General features: G+C 44.6%; 2 protein-coding genes across 5 annotated transcripts in view; both read left to right on the top strand.

Moving 5' to 3' along the window:
- LOC132589973 (cholesterol 24-hydroxylase-like) overlaps window positions 1–13,801 on the top strand; it is a 29,504-nt gene extending 15,703 nt beyond the window's left edge. The window contains exons 9-15 of the mRNA XM_060262779.1: window positions 505–567; window positions 2,804–2,876; window positions 4,754–4,838; window positions 6,800–6,910; window positions 10,211–10,299; window positions 10,782–10,848; window positions 13,482–13,801. Of these exons, the coding sequence (XP_060118762.1) occupies window positions 505–567; window positions 2,804–2,876; window positions 4,754–4,838; window positions 6,800–6,910; window positions 10,211–10,299; window positions 10,782–10,848; window positions 13,482–13,640 (647 nt within the window). The 3' untranslated portion in view covers window positions 13,641–13,801. The remainder of the gene's footprint in view (window positions 1–504; window positions 568–2,803; window positions 2,877–4,753; window positions 4,839–6,799; window positions 6,911–10,210; window positions 10,300–10,781; window positions 10,849–13,481) is intronic.
- A 5,111-nt stretch (window positions 13,802–18,912) lies between these two features.
- LOC132589971 (cholesterol 24-hydroxylase-like) overlaps window positions 18,913–25,416 on the top strand; it is a 28,197-nt gene continuing 21,693 nt past the window's right edge. For all 4 annotated transcript variants that reach the window (XM_060262775.1, XM_060262777.1, XM_060262776.1 and 1 more), the window contains exons 1-4: window positions 18,913–19,050; window positions 22,260–22,337; window positions 22,560–22,641; window positions 23,150–23,223. In XM_060262775.1, coding sequence (XP_060118758.1) covers window positions 18,914–19,050; window positions 22,260–22,337; window positions 22,560–22,641; window positions 23,150–23,223 — 371 coding nt within the window. In that variant the 5' untranslated portion in view covers window position 18,913. The remainder of the gene's footprint in view (window positions 19,051–22,259; window positions 22,338–22,559; window positions 22,642–23,149; window positions 23,224–25,416) is intronic.

Here is a 25,416-nt window from a genome sequence, read left to right as displayed (position 1 = left end):
AAAAGGCTGTTGACCTTTGACTCTTAGCCTGAGGGTCAGAGCCTAAAGATGGACAGAAGATCAGCTTGTAAACAGTGAAATTTGTGAATTTCCTGCATTGTGCAAGGCCCCTGCAGCAGGGGGTTGGATTAGATGACCCTGGAGGTCCCTTCCAACGCTATGATTTTATGATTCTGTGATTCTATAATGACCCACCCAGAAAGCAGAAACTTCCCTTCCCATTCTAGCTAACTGCATGATTAAAGTTCCTCAGGCAGCTTCTTTCAGAAAATATTTTCTGTGTTGTCACTGTAGAAGAATCTTGGACTTAAAATGACTTTATTGGAACCGCAATAAACAAAAGTGGTTTTCCACCCACCATCTTTGTTTTGTATGTTTTGTTGTCACTTCCTTCTGTTCTGTAGGCATTTGCTTGGCTCCAGACCAGAGCCATATTGTATTTTTGCCCTCTTGTACCTTTGGAGGAAAGTGTCAACCTTTGCTCTATGTTTCCTGCCTCAACAGCACAGGAGGGGGATTGCGATTATGAGAGCATGCTGGACAACTTCATCACCTTCTTCTTTGCCGGTTTGTGGAGCTGTTGCCCTTCTTTTAACACATAAACATTCTGATCTACCAAAGAAAATCTGCACATGTTAGAATCAGGCTTCCAAGGGTCTATCCAAACGGGGATGCAAATGTATATTCTGATGAGCATTGGCATTCACATCAGGGAATTAATCTGGGTCAATGAATTGGCCAAGTTGATATTAATAAATGAATTATCAGCCTTGGGGTCATTGCTTTTTGAACGTGAACGGCTAAAGTTCATGCCAAATAAATGAGAATTGGGCTTAAATTGCAGGAATAATCTCTAGACCAAAGAGCAGTTCAAAGTGATAATATGTCATACACCACTTGATACTAGGGCAGGGGTGGCCAACGGTAGCTCTCCAGATGTTTTTTGCCTACAACTCCCATCAGCCCCAGCCAGCTGATGGCTGGGGCTGATGGGAGTTGTAGGCAAAAAACATCTGAAGAGCTACCGTTGGCCACCCCTGTACTAGGGTAAGAACATAAGAAAAACCTTGTTGGATCATACCAGTGGTCCATCTAGTCCAGTATCCTGTCTCACACAGTGATCAACCAGTTCTTCTGGGCCAACAGCAGTGCAGAGAATCCCAGTGCCTCCTGACTCTGGGATTCAGAAATTTAGTCCCTCTGAATTTGGAGGTTCCTCTCAGTCACTATGGCTGGTTGCCTCTGATAGACCTATCCTCCACGAATCTGTCTAATTCTCTTTTAAAACTATCTGAGCCTGTGGCCATCACTACATCCTCTGGCAGCAAATTCCATATTTTAATCTTTCTCTGTGTAAAGAAGTATTACCTTTTGACTGTCCCAAATCTACTGCCCATGAGCTTCACTGGATAACCCCACGTTCTAGTATTTAGAGAGTGAAATTTCTCATTGTGAGCTCTCTGCATCCTTAGCATAAAAAGGCATTTCCTGTATGGGAATTTTTGCAGACTGAGCATCCATGGAGAATCTGGGCATGGACTCAACCATAGTGAGTTGTCTTCTATTGCTAAATTCCATCGTTGTATCAGTGCGCCTCCTAATTGTATTCAGTACTTTAAATGTTCTGTATGCATTCAAACCTGGAAAATGTTTTCCAGTTAATTGTTGTACCACAAATCATCACAGCACCTTCATGTGTGTGCATGTGTGGCAAAGACATGCACAAATACCAACTTGCCTCCCTGCAAATCATTTCCAATTAGGAAGCCAACTTTTTCTAGGTTCCACTTCACAGAAGGAAATTCCCCCTTCCATTCCTTTCTGTGATGACATTTGAAGAAGAAGATATTGGATTTATATCCCGCCCTCCACTCCAAAGAGTCTCAGAGCAGCTTACAATCTCCTTTAACTTCCTCCCCCACAACAGACACCCTGTGAGGTAGAAGGGGTTGAGAGAGAGCTCTCTCAGAAGTTGCCCTTTCAAGGACAACCTCTGCCAGAGCTATGGCTGACCCAAGGCCATTCCAGCAGCTGCAAGTGGAGGAGTGGGGAATCAAACCCGGTTCTCCCAGATAAGAGTCCACACACTTAACCACTACACCAAACTGGCTCTACATGTATGTCCACTGACACAAATTGTGGTTTGCGTACAAGTGAAATCATAATTTGAATTAGTTCACATACTAGTGATTAGGAAGGAATCTGATTTTGCATCCATAATGGGTGCAGTGCACATGTAATGGAAAACAAGGTTAAAACTGGGAAAGGAGTACAGGAATCACTCCTGGAAATGGGAGGATGGAGCAATGCTTTCCTCCTCCTTGGCTACCTTTTCTTGTTTGAAAGAGCAAGAGTTCAGTAGCACCTTAAAGACTAACAAAATTTGTGGCAGGGCATGAGCTTTTGTGAGTCACTGCTCACTTCTTCAGATTCAGCTAGAATTAGCAGTTCTTCTGGGGACCCATCCTGGGAGGCAGGGTTTGCCCAGGGACCCCCAAAGATCACTCCTGAATGCCCTCCCACTCAGCTACTTGCAAGGCAAGTATTTTATTAGCTGAGGGAAGGATCAGATCAAGGAATTTCTCACACAGCTGCAGTCCAACCTAGCTGGCTTGCTGTGAACTATCTCCATCCATCCCTCCCTCCATCCATCCATCCCTCCAGATAAGTGAGAGTTTAAATTTTGGTCATTATGTTGGAAGTATTTAAATTTGGATTTCCTGTGTTGGATAAATGGGTATGTCCAGTTTCTTGTTTTATTTCCCTCCACATCCCCTACCTCACTTGATTTTCTTTCATGCAGGTCATGACACCACTGCAAATCAGTTGACTTTTGCAATCATGGAGTTGGGACGGCAACCAGAAGTAATGGCAAAGTAGGTAAACTGAGCCTTCATGGGCTCCTTTCTTTTAAAGTTTTCTGATTCAGGGAGTTAACGTAGCCTGTTCATTTTTGGGTACAAGATCATGTTGACAGATATGATTTGTGAATCTGTCAATAATGGAGAAATCATTTTTTAAAATCCCTTCTACCTCCCTAGCCTTTCCATTCAGAGGACCTGATATTAACAACATATCTGATAGCTAATTCAATAATTAGTAGAATATATATTTATTTTGAAAATTGCACAAGTAATAAAAAGGAAAGATTATATTGTGGATGAAAAGCTCTTTAAATGTTATGTAAGGGCATGAGGCATGTTTTGCTGGATCAGATCAGTGCTCCATCTAGTCCATCCAACATCATAGTGGCCAGCTGGTTGCTCTGGAAGGCCAACAAACATGGAATGGAGGTGAAGGTGCTCAAACATCCAGGAAGGGTGATAACAAATGGAATTCACTGTCACAGGAGGTGGTGGCAGCTACAAGCATAGCCAGCTTTAAGAAGAAGAAGATGATGATACTGGATTTATATCCCGCCCTCCACTCTGAAGAGTCTCAGAGCAGCTCACAATCTCCTTTACCTTCCTCCCCCACAACAGACACCCTGTGAGGTGGATGGGGCTGGAGAGGGCTTTCACAGCAGCTGCCCTTTCAAGGACAACCTCTGCCAGGGTTATGGCTGACCCAAGGCCATGCTAGCAGGTGCAAGTGGAGGAGTGGGGAATCAAACCCGGTTCTCCCAAATAAGAGTCTGCACACTTAACCACTATACCAAACTGGCTCTCGAGGAGATTGGATAAACATATGGAGCAGAGGTCCATCAGTGGCTATTAGCCACAAGGTATGGATGAAACTCTGTCTGGGCAAGTGATGCTCTGTATTCTTGGTGCTTGGGGTGGGGGGGGGGGTTAACAGTGGGAGGGCTTCTAGTGTCCTGGCCCCACTGGTGGACCTCCTGATGGCACCTGGGTTTTTTGGCCACTTTGTGACACAGAGTGTTGGACTGGATGGGCCACTGGGCTGCTCCAAAATGTTCTCTTATTTTCTTAAGGCCCCTCCACTGATGTTGATGTTGTACTTCGCAGTGCCATCCAGATACTCTCTTTAGTCCATTAAGGTCTATGAGATTAAAGGGGTATAACTCAGAGGCGGCCAAACTTGTTTAACATAAGAGCCACATAGAATAAACGTCAGATGTTTGAGACCTGCAAGACATTAATGTCAGATGTTTGAGAGATGGAAGGAAAGTAGGAAGGAAGGCAAATAGATGGGGAGGGAGAGGTGGAAAGAAAGCAACTTTAACTTTAAATGCATTCTCTAAGCTGCAGGTTGATTTGGCTTGCAAGAGTGATTTAGAGAGAAATACTTTCTCCAAGCTAGCTGATGGAGTAGTGGGAGCTTTCACAATGTGTGTGAAAGAGCCACATGTGACTCCCAAGCCACAGATTGGCCACCCCTGGTATAATTATTGCTTAAGATATCACTGTGAGTTAAAAATTTATTGAAAGGATAACGTAACTGAGATGTGTTTATGAAATAAAGGGCTTTTATAGATTGCTTTTATGTAATCTCTTGGAACATCAGTATAATTTAATCTTTATGGCTCTTGCATGATAATTAATTTTATCCAGTACCCATTTTATTCTCCTGGAAGTACATTGACACTGTTATGACACTGCATTCATTGTTGCGTTAAACTAGTTTAAATAATTACAATTGGAACACTGAGTACAGGGACTGAATAAAGAAATGTTGGTGAGAAATTGCAGTTCTTGCAGGTTAATTCTTATATTTTCAAATACAGAAGTACTTGTTTTAGCTTTAAGGTGAGTAGGCAATTGACTGAAATTCTTCTATCTGTACTTGTTAGACTTCTGGCTGAAGTAGATGCGGTTGTTGGTGTAAAGAGAGACATTAGCTATGAAGATCTGGGGAACCTCCAGTATTTATCACAGGTACTACTTAATACAGGTGAAGCTGAAAAATGAGATTCCAGGCAATTCAAAGCTGTCCTGGATCCTTTACTGTGCTGTAAGACCACAAGGAGCCAGTGTAGTATAGTGGTTACGGGTGGGACTATGATCTGGGAAACTTGGCTTTGAATCTGCCATGGAAGTTTGATGGTTGACTTTGAGCCAGCCGCTCTCAGCCTAGCCTACCTCCCAGGGTTATTGTGAGGATAAAACAGGAGAGGAGAATGACATACGCCACTTCGGGTCCCCACTGGGGAGAAAGGCAGAATATAAATAAATCAAATAAAAATTATAGTATTGGCTTCCAAATGGGACTTTTAAATAATCGGTAGCTCAGAGCTCTTTACCTGCAATACAGAACTTAAGAAACAAGGCCTCATTGGATCTTCTAACTATGAAGTGAACAAAGTTTGAGTCCAGTGGAACCTTTAAGACCCACAGAGTTTACTTCTGGATATAAACCTTCATGTGCATTCACACTTCTTCGGATGCATTGAAACAGATTTCCTGAAGCCTTACATATCGGTTGGTGGCCAGGAAGGTCTAGTTAGAGTCAAGACGCATAAGTAACTGGGTGATAAGTATAGCTGAGATTAGATTAAAGCAGTTGCTAAGATCTGGGTATAGCAGCAAATGCTAATATAGTGCAGTAATATCTTCTGTTATTCAAAATGCTGGGCGTGCAGCATTTGAGTTCTGTATTACTCTGATTCTACCACTCTGTGGCAGTAGAGTGTCTCATCAAACCACTGCTAGAGTTTTTGCCACCCACCATCTCACAAGGACGGCTACACTGGCATTACGCGCCCACCACATTCTTTGTCTCATTTATATTCAGGGCTTATTTTCTGGGGGAACACAGTGGAACAGAGTTCTGGAACCCCTTCGTGGAAACAAAATTCTCAAAAAATGTTTAAAAGTTCATGAGGGGCACTCATGTGTTTCTCCATTGAGTTCCAGCACCTCTTTTTTCCAGAAAAAAAAGAGCCCTGTATATCATACATAATTTGAACACTGTTAGTCATTTGTTGTGTAATAATTCATAACATCTCTTAAAATCTTGTTGTTTTTAAGGAATGGTATTTGAACCAGGAGAACATGGAATTATTTAAAATAGTACCGTTTAGTTAAGTTCTCTTGTCTTGATGCTGTGCAATTTACGTATCAGTTGGATATTCTCTCCTCGTTTTCCAGGCCTGCAAAATTTTCTTAGTTTTATAACTTTTAGCTTTTGAAAGAAGGGGTGGGATTTGTTATTTCTGATGCAACAGAGCTCTTCCATTGTTCTTACATGTTAATTTCTAACCAGAATTCTCTGCATGAGAAGAGAAGGCATAAAGTATGTGCAGAAGCCCCGCATCAAATCAGACACTATTTAATATTGATTAGAAGTGATGCCTGAAGACTTCATTCTGGTCATGCAATAAAGGTCTGACGCTTCTTGTTGGTAACTGCGTTTCTCTGTAGCATCGACCAAATGTGAAAGGTCACAACTGTGACACTAAGCCAGGGGTGGCCATACTTGCTTAATGTAAGACCCACACAGAACAAATGTCAGATGTTTGAGAGCCACAAGATAGGAAGGAAGAGAGGCACATAGATGGGAGGGAAGGAAAGAAAGCAACTTTAACTTTAAATGCATTCTCCAAGCATTGGCTTGGAGAAGTGATATAAAGAGAGAAATGCCTTCTCCAAGCCAGTTGACAAGGTGGTGGGGGCTTTGAGAGCCACATGCGACTCCCGAGCCACAGTTTGGCCACCCCTGTACTAAGCTAAAGATGAAATTTTTGCTGAACACCCCCACCCCGGTAACCCACCCTAGGGCATCAAGCAAGGTGTTCCAGATGCAGGTCCATTCCTTTTACCTACCTGAAATGTGGTATGCTAAAGGAAGGAGTGACTCCTTTGTGTACCCTGAGATGCATCTGTGTTCCCTCTTTTAGGTCCTCAAAGAAGTCCTGCGATTGTATCCACCAGTTCCAGGCACTGTACGCTGGACAGGAAAGGAAGGCGTCGTAGAAGGGGTCAGAATTCCAGCAGGCACCACTGTAGTTGTGAGTCTGTTATCTATGATTGCCTACAAGATAGGCTGCCCGAAGGCATGCAGTTGTGAGACTGAGGGGTGTGTGTCAGGCAAGTGTATCTAGTACCTATCCCCTGCTACTTCTCTTGAGTCTCCAGCCTTCATTTTAAAAAGTGAAGTAGATGAAGGAAATGTGGAGTAGCGTACAAATTGAATAAGGTGTGAGGTGCAAAGTGCCACCAAGTCACAGCCCATAGGGTTTTCAGTGTGAGAGGTGTTCAAAGGCTGTTTGCCATTGCCTACATCTGCGTCGTAACCCTGGATGTCATCAGTGGTCTCCCATCCAAATACTAATCAGGGCCAACCCTGCTTCGCTTCCAATATCTGACAAGATTGGGCTAGCCCAGGGCTGGCCATCCACATCATTGCAAATAAGATATAGCTGTATGATTTTTCTCTACACGATCACTTTAATTTCTGTCCCTGACATTTTCTTCCATCCTCATCCCCACTGAAAGAAGTCTGAGCTTTTCTCAGAGGGCTCTGTTTGCAAAAAATTTCAGGGTTACACATTTCTGATTTTACGTTATCATTCCTTCATAGGGTTGCCAGCTCCAGTTTGGAAAATACCTGGGGATTTTGGTGGTGGATGCTGAGGAGGGCAGCATTTGGGGAAGACAGGGGAAGGACTCCAGTGGGGTCCACTGCCATAGAGACCACCTTCCAAAGTTGCCATTTTCTCTCATGATCTCTCTGTTGCCTAGAGATCAGGGCCACGGTCACGCTCACCATTAAATCCATCCCTAACGCATTGCTATTATACTCCGCAGCTTTTTTACAATGAGTTTCCTGATCAGACATCCCTCCATCCTTCAGTTCTAAGCTTGATTAATCAGAGGTCTCAACTGGACCTCGTTTTTTGAGATGGCATTCTGCACTCGCGCAAGCACAGTACCATGGGATATCATGCTTGGTTGTTTGTTTGTTTTTTTAAAAGTGCCAGCAAAGCTGGGCAATCTGCCCCTCCCCCCATTTAAACACCCGGCTAGGGAGGGGAAGTCCGGGAGCTCTCTTTGCTGTCTCTCCACCTGGCAGGGAGATGGCAAAGGTGGGTCATCCTCTCCCCCCCCCCCCCCATTTAAATGGGACAGGGTAAAAGCTGGAACAGGCCGGAATGGGCATCAAACAATGTAGACTGTCACAAAAAACATGAACATCCCGCCAGGGTGTTTAAATGGGGGGGGAGCACAGGAACTCTCTTTGCCATCTCTCTGCCTGGTGGGGAGACCACAAAAGTGGGTTATATTCATCCCCCCCATTTAAACACCACACTGGGGTGTTTAAATGGGGGGGGGGGGGGAGCACGGGAGCTCTCTTTGCCATCTCTCCACCTGGCGGGGAAAAGGCAAAGTTGGGCGATCTGCCTTTCCCTCACATTTAAACACTCCACCTGGGTATTTAAAGGGGGGGAAGCCCAGGAACTGCCTTTGCCATCTCCCCGCCTGGTGGGGAGACCGCAAAGACAGGCGATCTGCCTCCCCCCCCCCCATTTAGGAAAGGTCCCCTGTGCACAATTGTATTTTAACTGTATTTTATTGTATTAACTGTATTTTATTGTAATCATGGTATGAACCATGTCCTGTGAGCTGCATTAAGCACCAGTCATTTCTGACTCTGGGGTGATGCTGCTTTCACAACGTTTTCACGGCAGACCTTTTACGGGGTGGTTTGTCATTGCACTTTCCCCCCAGCAAGCTGGGTACTCATTTTACCGACCTCGGAAGGTTGGAAGGCTGAGTCAAGCAATTGCTGGCAAAATAATATCACTTGGGGTGGGCTCTCGCAGGAAAACGGATGTGCTTGCAATGAGTCGGCTACGATGGATCGTTCAAACATAGAAAATACGCGCAGGAGTTGTCAGAAGCATTCTTGGTCCGGATTTAATGCATTATCAAAAAAGTCTACATCCCAGTCGTGACAGTGCGGGACACGAACGAGTCAATGGCCATTGCCAGATGCTGATGTTTGGACAACCACATAAAATCCATCAGTGCCCATCTCATCAGTTTATGTATGTCTGACCTCGGCCCAGTTGTAATAGCAGAAAATCACCAGCCACCACCTGGAGGTTGGCAACCCTAGAGTGCTATTGTATCACTGGATGGAATATTATTACTTTGGCCAGTAAGTTTGTGCTTTTTAATACTTGTGTTCCTATGGGACCACTGAATAAAGTCTGTGGTCAGCCTAGAATACTGGGCCTACTTAGGCATCCAAGGCTTAAAATGCAGTTCAGTTTAGATGAATAAATTAAGCAACCTTTCAGCATATCAGATTTATTTAACACTTTTGTGGTTTCAAATTGACTTATGGTAGGCCATCCCATTCCCACCCACCCAAACCCCAGCCAGGTCTGAAGTCTTTTGGGCTCACTTTTAAGGTCTCCAGGCAGCACATTGAAATATCAGGGCTACCAAGTACCACACACACTTTTGGGGTTCTTCTAATATTGCTGTGCACGCCTGTAATAAATACCTATGTTAATTAGAGATGGGAACCACCAACTCGACAACCATTTACATTTTTTTCACAGCGACTTTCCATTTTTTAAAAAAAAATTATTAGTACGGTAACTACCCAGCTATTTAAATCCACACGACTAACTTCATATACTAAGAGATGTCTTGTGTAGGTGACTACTATGGCCTGTAGTACAGTAACTAGTAGGCTGCAAAAGTACTATCATGAATACTGCTATTCAGTAGGTGCCGCTTCATGACATCATCAGCCACTACCCCATGAGGCTCTAGGCTTGGAATTCTGGGAAACAGGCAACAATGCTCCACCCTCTGTGTACTGTTGTGTCTCCTCATCATAACACTTCTGACCATTAGCCTGATCTGCAAACATCCTTTTTTTGATCAGGTATGTGAGTTTCCTCAAAGAACTTACCGTAGTTCAGGAATGCCAGTTTCCAGAAGAACCCAGAATCCCCATGAGATGGCCCTTCTGAGATCTCAACGCCTGCTTCAAGAGTTCTTTTAAAAAGGATTGTCTATTTTAATGTCCCAAAAAGTATACATGACTTTAAAAACCTGAATGAACAAATAACATAGAATTCATCATACAAAACAAGGCACATTTATTCAATTTTGTATTATATCCAAGACACAGAATTACCTTGTGGAACCTGGGCAGCCTAAATGCAGAATTTTTGTTTGTTCATTGGAACAACATGGTTAGATAAGTATTTGCCTGCTGCTGAAGATGGCTGTTGTATTTGTATCCTGTTTCATACCTAGAAATTTAAATGTTTATCTTCTCTTGGCAGTTCAATACATATATCATGGGACGCATGGAAAAGTTTTTCAAGGACCCACTGATTTTCGATCCTGACCGATTTGGCAAAGATCAACCCAAGTGAGTCTGTGGTCCTGCATATTGGGAGAACTGTGTTCAACATTCTTTGTTCCAACAAAATGGATGTATTACAATCCCTGACCTGGATGGCCCAATCTCATCAGTGAAGTACTTAATATGCTTACAAGTGATGACTTAAGTGGAAGTGCCTTCCAGGATGATAATTCCCAGGGCTTTTTTTGTAGCAGGAACTCCTTTGCATATTAGGCCACACACTCCTGATGTAGCCAATCCTACTGGAGCTTACAGTAGGCCCCGGACTAAGTGCTCAGGGGTGTGTGACCTAATATGCAAAGGAGTTCCTGCTACAAAAAAAGCCCTGAATTCCAGTGGGATAAAACACCTTCTGACTCAACAAAAACTGGAGCTGGGATAAATGTTTAGTGTTGCTGAGATCCTGTTTAATTTCTGAAGTATAGGTATATCTCATTTGGACAAAACCATAGAAATGCTTGATTGCTTTCCTGGAATTTATTTTTTAGGCCTTACTATTGCTATTTCCCATTTTCCTTGGGGCCACGTTCCTGCATCGGGCAGATATTTTCACAGGTAAGGTCACCATTGCTGGAAGTGGAGGACTGTGCAGTGTACACAGCATGTCCATGCTACAGAGGGGCAGTAGAAGTAGCAAGGTTGGGTAGGTCTGTTTCTATATTCTTTGCTCTTGTCTGTTCTGCTGCTGTCTCATTACCCAGAATGCTCCTCTTAGGGATTCCTTCCTTCTCACTTCTCTTCCTGCTTCTCTCCCAAACCAGTATGAAGGCCAGACATGCCCTATTTGATTCCCCATTCCTCCACTTGCAGCTGCTGGAATGGCCTTGGGTCAACCATAGCTATCGCAGAGCTGTCCTTGAAAGGGCAGCTTCTGGGAGGCCCCTCTCAACCCCACCTACCTCACAGGGTGTCTGTTGTGTGTGTGTCTGTGGGGGAAGATAAAGGAGAAGATTGTAAGCCGCTCTGAGATTGAGTATAGGGCGAGGTATAAGTCCAATATCATCATCTTCATCTTCTTTTCCTCTTTAGTCTTTCTTCATCCTCGCCTAGATTGATAGCTAGAATCATTTCTCTTACATTTCCTCTCTCAGTATGATACTGTTCCTATCTCTTTTACAATAAAGGATTTCTATTTCTTTTCTGAAGTTCTCACTCCTTGCTGGCTGAGAATGGAACATACTTAAAAGAATGATTAAGAAAGCAAAAATACAGTTAATTAGAATAGTGCAGTTCTAGACAAGTGAAGGGGTGATTCCAAAGGGTGTTCCCAAGAAGGCGATAGTTCTTCAGAGGCAAAACGCTCCTCCGTAAAAGAAGTGTGATTGATCTTTGCAGGAGCTACAGCCTTCTTGGTGGTAGCACCCATCTTTTGGAATAGCCTGCCAGAGGGAATATACAGAATGTTTGCTGGCAAGATTTAGAAAATGTTAAGATTTAGAAAATCTCCAGCCTTGACCTGGATGGCCCAGGCTAGCCCGATGACATCTGATCATGGAAGCTAAGCAGGGTCAGCCCTGATTAGCACCTGGATGGGAGACCACCAAGGAAGTTCAGAATTGCTACACAAAGCCAGTAGTGGCCGACCACCTCTTTCTGTCTCTTGCCTTGAAAATCCTGGGGGTCGCCATAAGTCAGCTACCACCTGACAGCACCACCACCATGTTACTTCAGCAAATGTTCAAAAATTCAGACTGATTTCTGTTGAGCTCTTGGTGTCTGATGTTAGGCCTTGGGTGGAGGTGGCCATTTATTTTGGGTGCTTTTCATCCTCTTTTCTCTGAAACTGGACACAAAGTAGTAGGTTATATTTACAAGTAAAGATCTATAAAAACTGATTTCAATACCCCCCCCCCCTTTTCTGTATCTGTATAATAATTTAAAAAACCATTGTTACAAAAAAAACCCTTATAAAAACTTAAGAAGCCTAACTGCCATCAAAAACAGGTGGCAGTGTCACAATCTCTCCTGAATAATTCTGCCTTAACACATTTGACTGGATCTCAGTGTATCCATCAGGACATAGCTCAGACTGCTGTCATTGCTTAAGGTCTTTACTCCTTTATATAGGAGCTTGGCATAGCTTTCCTCTTTTAGCCCAACTTTCCTGTCCTACCTAGATAGTCTTGCCTGGGGTCTTTTGGAAAAGGGGGACCAACTATAAATCATTTGCTTTGCCTCCTAGGACTTTCGTTTAGAGTAATTTGAGACTTGGGATGTCCTTTATTCAGTTTTCTCTGTGTTTCCTCAGTAGGGCAGTTACTGCGGTATTTTTTCCCCCTCAGTATCAACTATTTTTAGAGTATTCTATTTCTGTCAGTAGGCAGCCCTGTGACGCAGAGTGGTAAAGCTGCAGTACTGCAGTCCAAGCTCTCTGCTCACGACCTGAGTTTGATCCCAGTGGAAGCTGGGTTCAGGTAGCCAACTCAAAGTTTACTCAGCCTTCCATCCTTCCGAGGTTGGTAAAATGAGTACCAAGCTTGCTGGGGGGAAAGTGTAGATGACGGGAAGGCAATGGCAAACCATCCCATAAAAAGTCTGTCATGAAAATGTTGTGATGCAACGTCACCCTAGAGTCGGAAATGACTGGTGCTTGCACAGGGGACTACCTTTACCTTTTTTATTCCTGTCAGTAGTACAGTAAGAATTTTTAAAAGGTTATTTTTTAAAAAAAGATTATATTTAAAGTATATTTTTTCAAATAGCACGAGAACAGATTTGCACTCATTTTTTCAGGGTGTATGATTTCTAAGCATATACCCTGTCGGGGTGCCCAATTTTTTTGAGCCTGTGGACATTTTTGCAATTCTGACAGTGTGGTGGGCACAATCACACAGTGGCTCTCACAGGAGGCAGACCCAACCACAAAACGTCGAGGGAGGGTATGCACAACTCTCATAGTCAATTTTCAGCATGTCAGGCATAAACTCGGTTTAACAAGATGCCTTTTAAAATGAAAATGTTGTTATATAATAATGCCCCCTCTGGGCCTGTCCACTTTCTGAAAATACTTGGTGGGTGGCAGAAAATGGGGACCTCATGGGGGACCTCTGTATCATGAGTTTTTAAAAAATGAACATCGTTTTGTCCAATGCAACACATGAACAGACACAGGGTTTTTGTTCTGTGCCCTCCTGTATCAAAAACTGCTTTGGTCAGCTCACTGTATCAGCTTTGTTTGTTTGTTCCAGATGGAGGCTAAAGTGGTGATGGCCAAATTTCTGCAGAGGTTTGAATTCCAGCTGGTTCCACCACAGAGCTTTAAAGTTGTGGACATGGGGACTTTAAGGCCATTAGATGGCCTGGTCTGCAGACTGAGGCCACGCAACCCTCTTGCTTTTGAAGATTAGGCAGAACATTGATGATGGGGTAACCTCCATTTGATTGTGGAATTTCTACTGGACCGTGAAATGCATTTCATAGACCAATCAGGATTGAAACTTCTCATTCTGGAGTTTTGACCAAGGATTTTACAGTCTGCTGAAGGTATTAAATTTTAAGGTGTACAGCAGTGCCATCTCAAGCAGTTGTTTACATCCATTAAAAGTCAGGGGGCTTAGGAGGGTGTAACTCTGCTCAGGATTTTCCTGCAGAGTGGGAAGGGCTGACATCATTGGAAAGGCCCAGCAAAGTGGGTCCCGGTGATGCTGCAAAACAGACTTTTTCTGCAAGAGTAGTTGCTCCACCCTTGGGCTTTTCCTTTCCCCAGCTCCACCGATTATATCCCCACCAGTGACTGCACAGCTGCATTTTGACTTTAAAAAACAAGATCAAGATGCCGTGGGGGGAATTGGAGGGAGATGCAAGTCAAAATGCGGCTGCGCAGCAACTGGTGGGAATTCAAGTGGTTGAGTTGGGGAAAGGAGAAGCCTGAGAGCGGAGTGACTGCTGCTGTGGAAAAGGTGTGAGCGTTGCTGAAAGAGCTCTGAGCTGTTGTCCAGAGATGCTAACTTTTCATTTAGAATGATCACCTGTGGGAACCTCTCCTACAATTTCCTCTTTCCTTTTCCTGACCATCCCCATAGTCTCTCCCCTTTTCTTGCTTCCTCTTCTCCTTCTAGGGTTGCCATTCTGGAGATCCCACGTTTGGGGCCCTGCTATCTTGGGTCCACTTCACTTGGCTCCAACTACTGACCCCTGTTCCAGACTCCCATTGTCCTGTTTAGTTCTTGTAGGCTCAACTATCAGAACAGCTCTGATCTAAAATTGACATTAGACCCGGCCAAATTGCACATTACTGGCCGGTCTTGAATTTACCCTTTTTGGATAAAATTGAGAGGGCAGTAGTGCTACAGTTACAGAGCTTTCTGGATGATGCTTCCGTCCTAGACCCTCACCAGTCCGGCTTCCGCCCAGGTCATGGAACGGAGACAGTGCTGGTGGATGACCTTCAGCGGCATCTGGATCGAGGCGGCTCGGCAGTACTGATGTTGTTGGACCTATCGGCAGCGTTCGATACAGTCGACCATCGGTTGCTGACCCGCCGTCTCGCCGACGTGGGGATTCAGGGGTTGGCCTTGCAATGGCTTTCCTCCTTCCTTGATGGTTGGAGACAAAGGGTGGCAATTGGGGGTGAACTGTCCCGGAGGCACGTGCTTGACTGCGGGGTGCCTCAGGGGGCGGTGCTCTCCCCGATGTTGTTCATCATCTACATCTACATGCGCCCCTTTGCCCAGATTGCCCGGAGGTATGGGTTGGTGACACCCAGCTCTATCTATTGATGGATGGCCGGCCTGACTGTGTCCCAGAAAATTTTGATCTGGCGCTACAAGCCGTGGCTGGATGGCTTAGGCTGAGTAGATTGAAGCTCAATCCAGCGAAGACAGAGGTCCTTTGCTTGAGTCGTGGTGGTCTGGGAAGGGAAATTCCCCTATCAGCATTTGACGGTCCACCACTGGCAATGGCGCACAAGGTCAAGAGCTTGGGGGCGCTACTGGAGCCTGCCTTGACAATGGAGGCCCAGATAGCAGCCACTGCTAAATCCGCGTTTTTCCATTTTAGGCGGGCAAGGCAGTTGGTCCCCTTCCTGGAGCATGGTGACCTAGCAACAGTGATCCATGCAACAGTCACCTCGAGGCTGGACTACTGTAATGCCCTCTACATGGGGCTGAACCCGGAAGTTGCAGCTAGTGCAGAACGCAGCCACCCAGCTGTTATTGGGGCTTCCCAGGTGGGAGCACATTCAGCCGGGACTGTGGGAACTGCAGTGGCTGCCAATAGTATACTGGATTCGTTACAAGGTGCTGGTTACTATAAAGCCCTATATGGCCTAGGACCTGCCTACCTTAGGGACCGTCTCTCCTCACATGTCCCCCAGAGAGTACTCAGATTGGGATCACAAAATCTATTAGTAATCCCCGGGCCAAAGGAGGCCCGATTGAAATCAACTAGAGACAGGGCCTTCTCAATTGAAGCCCCCTGCTGGTGGAACCAACCGCCAGATGAACTGAGGGCCTTGCGGAACCTTGTGCAATTCCACAGGGCCTGCAAGACTGTCCTCTTCCGGCTGGCATTCAGTTGACTCGGCACCGGTATTTGGAAGTGGAAGAAGGCCGTCACCACCAGAATAGCACCAACTCAATATTTTGGTTTTTGTTTTAACTGTTTTAATCATTGTATATTTATTTTATTACTGAATGTGTAATTTTAATACTCATTAACTTAAATGTTTGTGGGATTTCATGTTGTGAGCTGCCCTGAGCCTGCTTCGGTGGGGAGGGCGGGATATAAATCAAACTAATTAAATAAATAAATTCCTCCAAAAAGAGCCTCTTCGGTCACTCCAGAGGTGGAATCTAGGTGCTCACATTACCTTCTCCAAGGTCCGGTTGCATTCAGAACCTCCAGAGAAGAGACATTAAAAAAAATGGGAGCATAAGGAAAAGACCAAGTCTACACCCAAACCAGGGTGTTTCAAGTTCTTTAAGGGTCCAGAGGCTGATCAGGATGCCAGTCTGGTTCCAACTTAACATTTCATGGCTAGAAAGAATTTTTTGCAATCAAAATGAATATACTGCCAAAATTATTATTTATCTATTTAGTAGGTTGATATTCCACCTTTTCCCATAAATGGGCTCAAGGCAGATCACAACATATAAAAATAACAATCAAAACCCACATATCAAAGTTAAAACACCAAATTAAAATTAACTGGTAAAAACAAATCAGCACAGTCAACAACCATCTTCCTTATTTTCACACCCCTTCCAACCCTCCCAGCAATTAACACAGAACAATGGTCACATTCAACAGCCAGTTTCCTTATCACTACCCTTCCAGGAAGCCCCACCAAACAATGGGCACATCCACAAACCAATTGCCCTTTCACCACACCCCCTCCAGCCTAGAAATAGCAGCTCTCCAGCAGCCCTGGCCCCACTCAATGCACAGCAGCCAAGAAGGTCAGAGCGCCTGCTCCAGCTGCAACACCACTGAGGATGTTCTCCGCAGCTGAGAACGAAACGTCTGGAAGGAAAACTTTCTCCAGTAGAACATGGCACTTGAGCCCGAAAGATTCTACAAACCCTAATGATGTTACCAGCCGTGAAAACCTGAAATCTTTAAAAAACAATTTATTTCAGATATTGCCTATACCTATAAAACAGGGTGGCCAAACTGCAGCTCAGGAGCCACATGTGGCTCTTGAAGCCCCAGCCGCCCTGCTGGCCAGCTGGCAGAAGGAATTTCACTCTTTAAATCACTTCGCCAAGCCAACTTGGAGAATGCATTTAAAGTTAAAGCTGCTTTCTTTCCACCTTGAAATCATAAACTGCTTTGAGCCGCAGGGGTAAAGTCAAGTGCAGATATTTAATTTATAAATAAATACAGAATTAAGTTCTACATTGAGCTCTAGCCAAGGCCAGCCATAGATTGTCTGGCACCCTAGGCAACGCTAACTTCTAGTGCCCCCACCCCCAGCACTGATAACAGCACAGAGTCACATGGGGGGTGCCCAATTCAGAAGACTGGCACCCTAGTTTGCCTAATGGCAGGGCTGGCTCTAGCCCGTGTTCAGTTGCACCTAGCTTGGCTTTTCTTCTTCTGCATCGTGGCCTACACCCCTACCATTTCATTGCCTGCAGAATACTTGTCAGTCAAGAAAGTTTTGGTCAGCAGGAGATGGCACTTGGAAGCAATTTTGTGTCCACTGCCTGAGATCTCCTTTTTCCAAAAAGTGGCCACGGCTTTGCCAATATTAACAGCCATGCCAACAGGAAACTCACCAAAGGCCACCAAGAAGCCATCTGGAGCTTTTAGCTGCCAGGAGTAGGACATTCTAACTGGTTCCTGGTGATCTGTATTTGGACCAATGATTCGTAATTTCTTCCTAATAGCAGCATACTGATCGCTGCAGCACAGACATTGTCTCTAGATTTTGATGCAATAATTCAGAGCAAGAGGTGTCAGTTAACAGAAACTGTTAAATAAACAAAATATTGCAATAGTGCTAATCTTTTAAGCATGCTTTATTATAATTTTAAAGAAAATCTTTGTATGTGTGCACCTGCCCTTTAGAAAGTTTGTATCTCCACTACCTGGCATTACATTTGATCACACACATTGCCTGGCCTGACCTTGTGTCAGATACAGCCCTCATAACAAATGAGTTCAACACCCCTGCTTTAGCCATTTTGGCTGCTAGGAAGAGTTCAGGCTTTAGGGTTGCCAGTCTCCAGGTGGGGCCTGGAGATCCCCTGCTTTTACAGCTGATCTCCAGCTGTCAGAGAAAAGCTCCCCTGGAGAAAATGATACAATAACATAGGCACCGGTGTATTAACAATGGCAAAATTCAAAACTGCACCGGTTGAATTATTACTCTCACACATAAAGTGTGTAAATAAGCGTTTAGTTTAATACAAAACAATGCAGGCAGCAAAACATTAGAACGCACATCCTCTCGTTGCTCCCCCAGTCCGTTTTCCCTATCAAGGTTTTAGAGGCCTTGCCTTCTGCCGCTTTTTGCAATCCGGACCTCGGGTGGAGTTGGGGGCATCGTTCTGTGCAGTTTCTCTTAGAGAGAACAAAGACCGTATTTCCTGGATTATTAACGGTTTCGTAGGAGTGACCCTTCCTCAGTCTTCTCTCAATGCTGCTTTTACTGGAGCCACAGTACACTGAATTCATTCATGGATCGATGCATGCCTTCACAAATCTCTGCTACTGGCTCTCCTTCCTTGCCCAAGCATCAGTCGCTCTGACAATCTCTCCACAGGTCAGCGAGCTGCTGCGGCAGACCAAAGTTCGAATCCTGCGTAGCACCTTTAAGACTAGCAAAGTTTGATTCTGGGCGTCTGCTTTTCTGTGCATCGACATTTCTTTCCCTAGAACGACGCGGCTACTTGCGGCGGAGGGCAACGCATTCTACCACTGTTTGCAGTTGCACCAGACCTTAATGCTCTTGATTGTGGTGGCAGGCCTGCGCCTCGCTGGCAGCGGCTGAAGTGCGCGTTGGACGACAGCCTTGCTCTCTGGCTTTCGGCCTGATTTCGCGATCCCCGCAAGGGCCTCCTTAAGCCCCACCGCCTCTCAGCCGCTTGGCTCCGCCCAGCCACATGAGTTCCGTTTGCATGTGACGCGATTTGGAGCCGGAGAAGGGTCTGGCCGCCGCTGGTTCTTAGGCACTATGGAAGCGCTGGAGGCGACCTGGGGCTTGCTGCGCCTCTTGCTGGCCGTGGCCCTTCTGGCCTTCGGCCTCTATTGCTGCTACCTCAAATACGTCCACCTGAAATACGATTACATCCCCAGCGCCCCAAGGGAAAGGTAAGAAGCTGACGGGGCTGAGGAGCAAGAAGGACCTAACGACAGAGGGGTTGCCTTGGGAGAGCCCCTGCCCCAGATCTTGCACCCTGGAAATTAATTCAGGCATATTGCATCCTGCCCCTTGTTTTCCCATTAGATCAACTAAGAGGGATCACCTCGGAGCTTCCTATCTGGCTGGCATGGGGTTGCCAGGTTCGATTCAAGAAATATTTTGGGGCGGAGCCAGGAGCAAGGTTGTGACAAGCATAATTGAACTCTGAAGAGAGTCCTGGCTATCACATTTAAAGGGACCATACACGTTTTAAATGGCTTCCCTCCACTGGAAATAATGGATAGGGGCATCTTCTTTTGGGGCTCTTAGATTTGGAACTCCTGGTTCAGTCTTTTTGAAACTTGGAGGGTATTTTGAGGAGAGGCATTGGATGCTATGCTGCATATTTGGTGCCGCTCCCTCAAAAAACAGCCCACCTCCCAGAGCCCTAGATACCTGTGGACCAGTTCTCTGTTGTACCCTATGGAAATCCATCTCCATAGGAAATAATGGAGTGCCCAGAAGACATTCTCCACACACACACACACCCCGCTTTCTGATGACCCTGAAGTAAGGGGAGGGTCTCCAAACCAGGAAATCCTTTGCCCCTACTTAGGGATTTTTAGTAAAAGGAAAAAAAACTATAAAAGTAACAACTGTGGATACAAGACTTGCTACTCTATATTTTAAAACAAACAATTTATTATCAATATTATTGACAGAAAAACACTACACACTAGATGCCAGATTTTAACAACATTGGCAAAATTACAATAAAAGGTTGATGTTACAGCAGCAGCAATGGATTGCCTAGGTAACTATCCATTTCATTTGCTTTCTTCAGGCTGCAGCACACTAGGTAAAGCCTTGAATTCAATAATGGAATGCCCAGTATTTCCTACAAATTTATATTTAGACTGAGGGATCGGCAACCCTAGTCTGGCATCCCCTTTTACAAACCCAGAATTGCTTTTACATTTTCAATCGAAGCCAGAGGGGCATGTCGTCAGAGCGATACACACAGGTGCCAGTCACCCAGCTCCCCTGTATTAGTGGTGCCCCAAGAATTGGAGGACCTCCTACATTCTGTCTTGTTCTGTCCCCTTGAGATCAGCCAGATTCGTTACAGATTCGTCACAAGTTCGTCTTGACTCACCTAAATCTACGATCAGTGGCAAAGTAAATAATTTATATTGTGTCTGACAGTGATCAGTATTATTCATTTATTTGATTTAATTGATCATACCATCCCAACCAAGGCAATCTACAACAGTTAATAACAGAATTTAAAACAATAAAACATCCCAGCCAAAATATATCTTATGAACTCCCTGATGGTGTCTTGTCATTTTTTATTGTTCCATCACAGTGAGGAAGGGGGTAGCCCGGAGGGACAAAAAAGTGAGGTGCCAGCTTGGCAAGCATCACTGTCCTTACTTGAAAGCCTAGTGGAATGTCTCTGCCTTGCTGGCCCTGCGGAATTGCAAAAGATCCTGCAGGGCCCTGGTGGAAGTTGACAGAGAGTTCCACCAGGTCGGGGCCAGGATTAAAAAAGCCCTGGCCCTTGCCAAGGACAGCCAAACCTCTTTAGAGCCAGGGGATCACCAACAAGTTGTTGCCAGCAGAGTGCAATGCTCTTCCAGTGACATAGAGGAGGCAGTCCTGCAGATACGTCAGTCCCAGACTGCTGAAGGCCTTAAAGGTAGAGAGATGGCAGAGAAAGAAGTACTTTTCTCCCTTTCTCACACTACAAGAACTCATGGACACTCTATGAAATTGCTGAGCAGTTAGGTTAGAACAGATAAAAGGAAGTACTTCTTCAGCCAAAGGGTGATTAACATATGAAATTCACTGCCACAGGAGGTTGTGGCAGCTACAAGCATAGCTTCAAGAGGGGAACATATGGAGCTATTAGCTACAGTGTATTGAGCTATTAGTCACAGTGTATTGATGGAACTCTCTGTCTGGGGTAGTGATGCTAAGTATTCTTGGTACTTGGGTGGGGGGGCACAGTGGGAGGGCTTCTAGTGTCCTGGCCCCACTGATGAACCTCCTGATGGAACCTGGGGGGGGGGGGGGTTGGGCCACTGTGTGACACAGAGTGTTGGACTGGATGGGCCATTGGCCTGATCCAGCATAGCTCCTCTTATGTTTTTATGTTCTTAAGGTGATAACCAAAACCTTGAATCTTACTTGGTAGTCAACTGGAAGCCAGTGTAGTTGACGTAACCCAGGTTGAATGTGTGCTGTCTGTGGCATTCCCATCAGGACTCATGCCACCACATTCGGGAGCTTCTGGGTCAGACTCAGGGGTAGTCACTTTTCTGACCAACAAGAAAATCCATGCCAAAGCTTTGTGTGCATGTGTGTGTTAAGTGTCATCAAATCATATCTGAGCTATGGTGACCCTTGAATGTCCTCTAAAACATCATATTGTTAACAGTCTCGCTTGGGTCTTGCAAACTGAGGGCCACGACTTCCTTGATAGAGTTAATTCATCTCATGTTGGGTCTTCCTCTTTTCTTGCTGCCCTCAACTTTTCCTAGCATTATTGCTTTTCCAGTGACGTTTATCTTCTCATAATGTGACCAAAGTAGGATAGCCTACACATAGTAATTTAGCTTTTAGGGAGAATTTGATTTGGTCTAGAACTTATTTATTTGTCTTTTTGGAGGTCTATGGTATCTGTAAAACTCCTCCAACACTGCATTTCAAATGCATCAACTTCCTTCCTTTCAGTTTTCTTCATTGTGCAACTTTTCCATCCCTATATAGTAATGGGGAATACTGTGAGATGAATTAATATGATCTTGGTCACCGGCAACACATCCTGATGCTTAAAAATCTTTTCTAACTCCTGCATGGCTGCCCTTCTCTGTCTCAGTCTTCTGATTTCTTGATTGTAGTCTCCATTTTGCTTGATATAAAGCCAGTTTTTTTTACTTGATATTTAATTTGGCATGTTTGGAAATCTGAACTCTTGGGACATCTTTTTGTGCTTCTATTACTTCAGCGGTTTGTCTGTTAATTTTACTTTCACGCAGAAACCCTACTTCATGTCGTGAAATAAATTTAGGCTTGATAAAGAAGGTGATTGTGTATGATGTGTATATATGTGGTTGTGCAGGTATCTCTCTTTGTGTCTATATATATGAAGTCTTTTTTTTTTAATTTGCAGCTTTTTCTTTGGTCATCTGCCAATCATTTGGAGAATGCTTAAAAATAAGGAACTGGTTCATGATCTCTTTCTGCAATGGTAAGTTTTTTAACAGCTTGAAACAGAAGCTAGGAGATCCGGTGCCCATTAAGACCAATGATCCCAATAGCCAACTGGTAATGCTCAAAATCTACCCTTTTTAACAGCTGCCCCTTATGCCTCAGATGTTCCTTGCAGGAACTGGGACTACTGTGTTCTTCTGTAGTTTGTGTTGGTTTTCTTCCATCTTTTAATACAATCTTTTTGTCGTTCATAATGTAGGGCTGACGAGTATGGACCAGTTATTCGTTTGAATTTCTTCCACAGAATCACACTATTGGTATTAAGTCCTGAAGGAGTAAAGGTATCTTATGAAATATGTATCTTGGCTTGTATGTGTGTGAAGGTAGCTCACAGTGCAGCCCTTATCCAGAACATGTGCACGTCTTCACAACTGAAACTACAGATGGGTATACCAGCAAATTGCATGTTAGCTCAGTTTTGTTTTGTTCTTCCCTCTATACTTCAAGTGGAGTAGGATAGATTTCTCCAAAGTTAGCTATCACCTCTCCTTGCATATGGAGTTTTCTCCCCTATTTTACAAAATGAAGGCATTTAAAGTTTAAGGGGAAAGATGAGTGATGGACTTCTGTTTAGTAACCACCCTCTTAACTTGGCCCTTCCAAGTGCTAGTCAAGGCTGAGTGATGGAATCTGTCATCTCACCAGCTGACTGACTAGCCAGACTCTGAAACCGCATCCAGGACTCTAACATGGGAAGGTTGGCTGAGATCTCCCTAAATGCCAGATCTTTTCAAAACGTTTTGCTGCATTTTTTATGTGAAAGTGAATTGACCTGTGATTTATCTTTAGGAGTATCTGACGTTGCCACAATACCCAAAGGACCGAATTGTGTATGGTCGTCTTTACAATATGTTTGGTGTAAGGTAGGTTAATTTAAAGTTATACTTGATATTTGGGATTTTAAACAAGTATTAACAATTGATTAAAACTGTCAGTTTTTGGAGGGAAAACGTTTTATGATGCTGCTAAACGGATACCTGTCATCGTGTTACTTCATGAGAAATGTAAAAATTTAGCACAAAGACAAAGATATATCCACATAACCTTATTGATTGTGTTTATTGCTGTCATGATCCTGGGCCTAAGACAGGTTTGCTGGGTTCTCTCACCCATCCACTGGGGGGATTTGGAGGGTATTCTGGGGGGGTGTGACATCCTTGATGTGATGACGACACCTGGAAGTGACATCATCACACCAGGGATGCTCTAGTACGGGGTGACCAACAGTAGCTCTCGAGATGTTTTTTGCCTACAACTCCCATCAGCCGCAGCCATTCGTCATGCTGGCTGAGGCTGATGGGAGTTATAGGCAAAAAACATCTCAAGAGCTACCGTTGGCCACCCCTGCTGTAGTATTTGGGCAAAATTCTGTTTTTTCATCCTCAAAACCATAGAGTTTGCCCAAATAACAGAGCATCCCAGGGCGACATCCCCAGCATGACATCACCTGGAATTGTGATGTCCCTGTTTTGGGGTAGGGTTTCCCCAGCTAGGCAGCTGGCTGGTGGCAGATCAAAGCCCTCAAAAGCAGAAGAACCCCCATTGAGACGTGGGAGCTGGCAACCCTAGCCTAAGGTTGAAGAAAGAGCATCCTGTTGGCCTCAAGGAAATCTCTATTCCACAAAGGTCTGAGGCCTTGAATAAATTTTGCAATAGGACTACATTACCCAGGCACTTTCCAAGCTTCAAAACTGAACTGAGGGAGAAATGGAGGGAAAAGAGGTCCCAGTTTTTGTCAAGGAGACAGAGCTCTTACAGCATATGAAGAAGCCCTGCATAGTGAGAGAAGGTAGGGTGTTGTTCAGTTCCTGAATCTGAGCAGCAGTGAGACTGCTTTTGGAGGAAGTGTGGCCCACTGGAAACATATGCTGAATTAGAAATAAGAACTAATAAGGCAGCTGCATTAGGGAGTTTTGGTGTTTTCCATCTGGCTTCTTCCCTTGTCAGTTGTACCCTGTGTGGTTGTAGTGTCCCTGTGTTAATTCTGCCCCACTGTGTAACTTTTCTCCTATCCCTTGTTACAGTAGTAGTTTAATAAACTATCTCTGGTTCACTCTGACTGGACTTTTCATGCCTCAAATTCAGGGCATGCCATGACATAAAGAGGGAGTTGTCTGGGAGCAGAGAGGGTGATCTGGGCCCTTCCCAGTTAAACCCCACAACCAGAGTGACAGCAGCCAGTGAAGGCCCTTGCCTGCTCCAGGCTGAAGGGGGCAGGAGGAAAGGAGGGGGAGTGGAAAGAGAGATTGCTGGAAGGGACATTCTATCTGTGGCAAACCTGCACTGCCTCACACCATTCTGTGGCAATTACAAAACAGTTTCATTTTTGCAAAAGTATGCAAGTCATAAATTGTATGAGATTCTTGCCTATAAATGGACTTTAAGCATATTGGTCAAAACAGTGCATCCCCATAGTATTTACTGGGCTGTATCCAACTGCAGTTTTTCCCATGGAATGGCATTTCCATTTGCAGAAGAGATGGTAGCGATTTCTGCCTGATTCTCAGCCTCGTCTTCCAACCCTTACTTTGCCCTGTATGGCATTCTTGTGGGTCTTCTGAGTTTGGGAACTCAGTGGGATGCAAGCAGAAGGGGAAAGTGGGATAGTCATGCTCTGCAAAGTTGAATAGACAACATCTGTGGCGATTCTCCATTCTGGTTACTACCTTGTTTTCAGGAATAACTTTATGAGTGCTAATGAAACACAGAAAACTTCCATTTTTCAAGGACAGGGCAGATTGTACACACTTGTTCTACTTCACTTTTATCAGAGGGTAGAAAGCACCATTTCCTAAACTGCTGGGTGGTTCATTCCTTGTTTCAAGCAACTAATCGCTAGAAGAATGTTCATACAAAGACTTAAAATTGATTAATTGAAAACATTTAAAAATCCGCTAAAGTAATCTTGTATTTGTTTTGGTGGTGGAAAGCGCACTCAGGTCACAGCTGATGAAACAGCGACCCTTTGAGGCTTCAAGGCAAGAGAGGTTCAGAGGTAGTTTGCCTCTGTCCGCCACTGTGTAGCAACCTTGGACTTGCTTGGCAATCTTCTATTC

Source organism: Heteronotia binoei, chromosome 21 (assembly GCF_032191835.1).
Source record: "Heteronotia binoei isolate CCM8104 ecotype False Entrance Well chromosome 21, APGP_CSIRO_Hbin_v1, whole genome shotgun sequence".
Taxonomy (NCBI): Eukaryota; Metazoa; Chordata; class Lepidosauria; order Squamata; family Gekkonidae; genus Heteronotia; species Heteronotia binoei.
Note: the sequence above shows the minus strand (reverse complement) of the source record. Positions and strands in the feature narration are given on the sequence as shown.